Source organism: Callospermophilus lateralis, chromosome 8 (genome assembly GCF_048772815.1).
Source record: "Callospermophilus lateralis isolate mCalLat2 chromosome 8, mCalLat2.hap1, whole genome shotgun sequence".
NCBI lineage: Eukaryota > Metazoa > Chordata > Mammalia > Rodentia > Sciuridae > Callospermophilus > Callospermophilus lateralis.
The window spans coordinates 28,778,803-28,785,337 of NC_135312.1; the positions used below are offsets into that span (position 1 = coordinate 28,778,803).

Consider the following 6,535-nt stretch of genomic DNA (forward strand, 5'->3'; position numbering starts at 1 on the left):
ATATTTAATACAACATGTAAATCCTTAATTCAGTCATTAAGTAAACACTAAGTGCCTACTAGATGTTAAGAAATGTGCTGGGAAATGGGGATGTAGTGATGAAAACCTGACCACATGAGATATTCAGATTTACAGATTTATGAAATGCTTTGAAATTTTCAGGCTCAATGTTGCCTTGGAATTAAATAATACCATTTAGCACTCTTTTACTATCTGAGGTCTCACCTGTAGAATTTGATGCATGAGCTCCATGATAGTGCATTGGCCTTCCCATAAAGTCCTTCCACTTTGTGGTTCTAGGCTATTTTTTGCAGGGTACATGTTCCCAGAAGTCTCAGCTCCAGCAAGAGGAAATGTGAGCTATGACCATGTAGATACCTAATACCATCCTGAACTCGACTTCTGTATTTTAGGCTTATGGCTGGCTACATGAAGACACAGGACCAGAATCTGACCCAGTAGTCGTGGTGAGATTTCTAGGAACTACAGACATGAGTACCGACCTCAGGACCCTCCTTCTGAGTGTTTGTGAACAACTGGCGGTTAACTATCGGTGTCTGGTTCAAAGCTACCCTAAGAAGATCCATGACCTCCGGGACTTATTTATAAATCTTCTGAATGAGTCTTCATTGCAGAGACCTCTGGTAATAATATTTGACTCCCTGGAGCAGCTCTCGGAGAACGACGATGCCAGGAAGCTCTGGTGGCTCCCAGCTCACCTTCCACGCTTCGTGCGGATAGTCCTCTCCACACTGCCCAACAAACACGGGATCCTGCAGAAACTTCGGTGCCTTATCCATGACGATGACAACTACATCGAGCTGATTCCCCGGGACAGGAAGATGTGCAGCCAGGTCCTCAAACACCAGCTGCTGCGGGTCAAAAGGAAGGTCACATCCGGCCAGCAGATTTACGTAAACAATGCGTTCTCCAAGTGCACGCTGCCCATGTTTGTGAACCTGACCTTCAGGGAGGTGAGGCATTGGAGATCCCACAAAGACGTGGATGAATCCTCCCTCTGTGTCACTGTTCATGAAAGCATAGAGCAGTTATTCTGGTCCTTGGAGAAGAAATGTGGCCAGAAACTGGTCTCCAGGGCTCTCGGTTACATCACCATGGCCAAAATGGGTTTGAGCGAAATGGAACTGGAGGACGTATTAGCCCTGGACAACAGCGTTATGAATGAGCTCAACGAGAACACCAGGCCCGGCAATCCCCTGAGAGTACCTTATCTGTACATCGCAAGGCTCAAGGAGGGTCTCAGTGGATATTTAATAGAAAGACACGTGAAGAACGTCACCCTCCTGGTCTGGGCTAACAGACACCTGCAACTCATAGCCCAGAAACTGTATCTGCAGGATGACAGCAGCCTGCGTGAAATGCACACCATCTTGGCGGACTATTTTCTGGGGGTCTGGTCAGGGGGCAGGAGGAAAGCTTTCTGCCTTGAAGACCCCTATTTAAATGGCTGCCTTGACTTGGATAGCAGAAGCCTGCTGGAGGAAGAAAAGCACTTCATGGAACAGGCTTCCTTTGACAGGCAGGCCCCTGATCAGCCCTGGGTTTTCCAGTGCAATCCACTGGAGCCCGACATCTTTTTCGTCAACCACCGGAAAATGTCTGAGCTGCTGTACCACCTGACGAGATGTGGGAAAACTGATGACCTGCTTTATGGCATCATCATGAACTTCAGCTGGCTTTACACCATGATCAAAATTGGCCAGTTTGACAAAGTGCTTTCAGACATTGAGCTAGCTTACAACTACTCCCAGGAGAAGGAGCTGAAGTTCTTGGCCAGCACCCTCCGCAGCATCAAAACCAAGGTCATTGCATTTCCTGGCTCCCTTTCAGCAGAGCTACAGCAGAGACTGCTTCCTGTCGTAAGCTCCCTACCCAAACTTAGACACCTTCTTTTAGAATGTGACAAAGATGGGCCCAAATATTGCTCCATCGTGCCATTGCATTCATCCATGGATGTGACCTACAGCCCCGAGCGTCTTCCCTTGTCATCCAGCCACCTGCATGTCACGGAGATTCTGCCCACCTCCAACCCCAGCACTGTCCTCACCGCTCTAGAAAATGGTTCCATCAGCACGTGGGATGTAGAAACTCGCCAGCTACTCAGGCAAATCACTACGGCCCAGTCTGTCATCCTGGGCATGAAGCTCACCAGTGATGAAAAATACCTTGTGGTGGCTACAACAAATAACACCTTGTTGGTTTATGACAATGTCAATTCTTGTCTCCTGTCTGAAGTGGAAATCAAAGGAACCAAACATGGAAGTGGCTCCACCTACATCAACGGATTCACACTGTCTGTCAACCATGCCCTTGCCTGGCTCGAAGCCAGCAAGGATGTTACTGTCATTGATCTGCTCTATGGATGGCCCCTTTACCAGTTCCACTGCTGGTATGAGGTGACCTGTGTCCAGTGCTCGCTGGATGGGGTGTATGCTTTCTGTGGGCAGTACCTGAACACTACCACCATATTTCACTTAGGGAGTGGAGAAAAGCTATGTACCGTGACATCTGAATTTTCAGGTGGGTTTGTGAAGTTTCTTCTTATCTTGGACACAGCTCAAGAGATGGTGATGGTGGACAGCGAGGGAAGCCTTTCTGTTTGGAATACTGAGGATATTTCCAACCCCCAGCTGACGGATGACTTTGACTGCAGAAGAGAAGACAGCGAGGTGGTCAGCGTTGAACTTTCAGAGGACCAAAGTGCAATTCTGATCTGTAAAGCTCTTAGCATTGAGCTCTTACATACCGGCGTATGGAAGGTAGCTGAAAAGTTCAGAGCCAAGCGTAACGAACGCTTCGTCTCTGCTGTGCTGTCCAAAAATGGAGACTGTATCATCGCGACCATGGAGAATACTCCGGCTGTGTTTTTTTGGAGACGGGATACGGGACAATGCATGGCAAGCTTGCAGGAAATCTCAGGTACCATAGTTAAGTTGGTGAAATCTAGCCACCACAATATGCTACTGTCTTTATCAACCAGTGGTGTTCTTTCTATTTGGGATATAGATATAATCACAGCTATGTCCAACATAGATAAGACGGGGAAACCCATCCAAAGTCTGGTGTTGCCTGCTAGAGGGGAAATCATTTACTCCCTGGACGGCTCTGATTGTGTTCATAAGTGGAACTTCAGCAGTGGGTTCATTGAAGCAGTATTTAAGCATGAAGGCATAGTGGAACACTGTGTGTTAACATCCGCCGGAGACATAATGGTGACATCAGATGACAAAAGCAGCCAGTATGTCTGGCACACCAGCAGTGGGGAAAACCTCTTCCGAATCAATGGGCAGAGAATCTCTCAGCTGCTGATCACACACAATGACCAGTTTGTGGTCTCTCTCTGCGAGGAGAATGCCTCCAGGGTCTGGAGACTGGCCACGGGCCACAGGGTCTGCAACATTCTGACCACTTTGCAAAACGCCTTTATTACCTCCGCAAATACCTTCGTGGTGGGAATGACTAAAAGCAAAGTGCTGGCAGTCAGCCTTTGGACAGGAAGTATCACCAAGAAGTTTTGCTGCGAGGACGGAACCACCATTGTGAATTTTAAACTGATCCCCGACTGTCCGGACATCATTGTGTTCATCACGTCAGCGGAGACTGTGAACCTCTGGAGTCTGACAGATGAAGTGATCTGTCGCCGCGTCCAGCTCCCAAACAACTTCTTGAAAAATCTGGAGGACTTTGAAATTTCTCCCAATGGAAAGTTAGGCATTCTATCTAGGGGAGATGAAAATATCAACGTGCTCGATTTACAGAGTGGTAAGTTACGAGTAGTCCACGCCTCCGGGGTCATCTGGCGGCAGAGGCTGTCTCGGGATGGTCGCTACCTGGTCTACATTTGCTTCCGAAATGGGGAAGAAGAGGAAGAAAATGGTGCCATATCCAGCTTGATTGTAATGAGGCTGGCTGATGGCAAAAATATCGGTGCTTGTTCCCTTTACAAAACGCCAACTTTCCTGGCACTCTCTCAGAGGCACCTGAACATCATTGTGGGCTTTGATGATGGGAGCATAGGAATATACACTGTAGTGGACCGCGTCGACGCTGCACTGAAAATCAAAATTGCCACTTCCAACAGCAGGCAGATTTTCAACAGTGCAACACAGACATCCAGGCCAAAGTCTAACAGTTACTGTTTTAAAGTATCTGTGGATTGCTTATGGAGAGAGTCCACTGAGGTCTTTGCAAGAGACAGCCCCATCACAGTCAGCGACTCCTCCGAGTCCAACGAAGCCACACCCTCCAAGAAGCACAACTCTTGCTATGACCGGGTGTGCTCTGCCCTAGAATCCAGGGGTCACAGCTATGCCCCTGATAACTGACAAAATGTCTCTCCCACCCAGTGGAAATACACAATCCACATACAGAAGAAAAGTGTATCTTCTGTATCTCCAAGGATATACTACTCGTTACTAAGAGACAGGAAAGATGCTGGCATTTCAGCGTCTTATTAACATGCTCATGAAACAGAGAAGTGAGATTGGTTTGGGGTGCCACCTTTTTGTCAAGGCATATTCAGGAATGGAGGGATGACAGAATTTCTAGAAGTGAGATTTAAATAGTTATTTCATCTGGAAGAGAGAGGATTTTGAAAAAGCTTCTAAATTAGCTGTGTGGTAAGAAGTATCATAGGTCATTCCATTGGTTCAGATGAGTGGGACTAGAGTTATATGGAAACCATTTGGACTGAAATTAGTTCTACAAAATCCAGTTGAAATCATGAAGACAAAGAGTTGTTTGACTCCAAATGATTTTGTGATAAGTAAAACACAGCCTTAATCTCTCTTTACATTTTCCGATCCTGACAACTGTGTAAACCTAGTCTGCAAATGAAAGGTCTAAAGGTGCAAAATCATGTAACAAATATGCCCAGTTGTATTCCCAGTTTCCCAAGAGACACAACATAAAATATGAGACCGTGAACTGGACTGGGACAAGAACTAACTACCACTATCATAGGGCTATTGAACATGGAGAGTCAGTCTTTAATAAAATACAGTTCCAACGATTGCATGCAAGGGTTTCTCTGTAATGGAACATATGATTTTTAAACTACTTATTTTCTGAGTTGCAATATAACACTTAATAGAAAATCACCATCTTTTCACATCATTTTTGAAATGCATATTTGTGCTGAGTCTAAAGAATTACAGAAAGGGCATTACAAATTTAATCAAGACACCTATTTGTTCTTATAGTCACACTAACAAGAGTCTGTATTACTCAATCAGTTATATGGAAGCATAAATTATTTCCTACATCCCTGCAGTATACATCAATAGAAAGCAAGCTTTCTTAATATGCCATCTCTGAAACACTGATGACATTTGCCTTACTCTCACTCTTCTTCTTTCCTGTGTTAAATGCAGATAGATGACCAAATACTCTGGGACAAACTTAATATGCCTGTCTTTGTGCTAAAATATTCCAGAAATCTTAAGGGTGTCCAAAGGTTCTTTATTGTCCCTGTTTGTAACCACTTTCTTACTTCCACACACCGTACGTACACTTCTTTCTCTGTTACACTTCTGGACTGAGGAATCTTCTGAACCTTTTATAGTCTTAACATTTCAAAGCAGAAGCTGGGAAAATGCATTAAATATTTTTTAAACTCTACTGCACCTATTTAAAAAATATACATCTCAGAAGGTCAAAGTGATTGACTTCCTTTCATATGGTCCACATGGCATGTCCTTGGATAACTTTTCACAGGGGTCAGTAGAGGTGGTTCAGTTTGGTTTTCCTTGAACAGTGAACAAGGAACTGACCTATTTCCAGTGAACTTCTGTCATGAACTCACTGTGGACGCCTGGCAAGATCTTAAACCTCACCAGTGTGTTGCTTTTGTGAACTGCAAAATAAAGTAATGGGTTCTGCTGAAGCCCTATTAGGGATGTTGGAGTAATAATTTCAGAAAAAAAAATAGACATCTTGATTGTTGATGCTAATGAAGAAAAAAAAATGATTTAACCTAGAGAGAATCCAAATACACTGTATTTCACTTTGGAAAGCAGTTTAACATGTAAGCCTTCAAAGATATGATTCAGATATAAACACCCCATTCCATGGTGAAAGATTTTCTCCTCTACATTACTCATAGATTAGCTTCCAGCCATGGAGGTGGTAGCCCAGGGAGGACTCAGACCCACATACCAATCACCTGGAGTAGATTGTATGAGTCAATGCTTTTAGTTCTTCAGGCAATGCATACTTATTCCTGTCACTATCAGTTGAACCTCCATACCATACATTTCTAAGAAGTAAATGCCTAGATGGATTAAATGTAGTGTGTGAATGTTCTATGTAAAAGCCAATAGAGTATAACAAGTGACTTGAATGATTTTTTCCTAACTTGTTTGCAACTGATAGCTCATATTGAATGTTTTTATGTAAACTTTGTATTGTTGGGAAGAATTACCCAATCAGAGATTTATATTTTCATAAATGTTACATTTAGTTAAATTTTGTTACAGAGTTGTTACACTAGAAAATTATTTCAGTCTTCAAACAA

The 6,535-nt window shown here is 44.0% G+C and overlaps 1 protein-coding gene across 1 annotated transcript in view; it reads left to right on the top strand.

Moving 5' to 3' along the window:
• Positions 1-4,346, top strand: part of Nwd2 (NACHT and WD repeat domain containing 2) — a 151,412-nt gene extending 147,066 nt beyond the window's left edge. The window contains exon 7 of the mRNA XM_076865285.2: positions 414-4,346. Within this exon, the coding sequence (XP_076721400.2) occupies positions 414-4,346 (3,933 nt within the window). The remainder of the gene's footprint in view (positions 1-413) is intronic.
• The last annotated feature ends 2,189 nt before the right edge of the window (positions 4,347-6,535 follow it).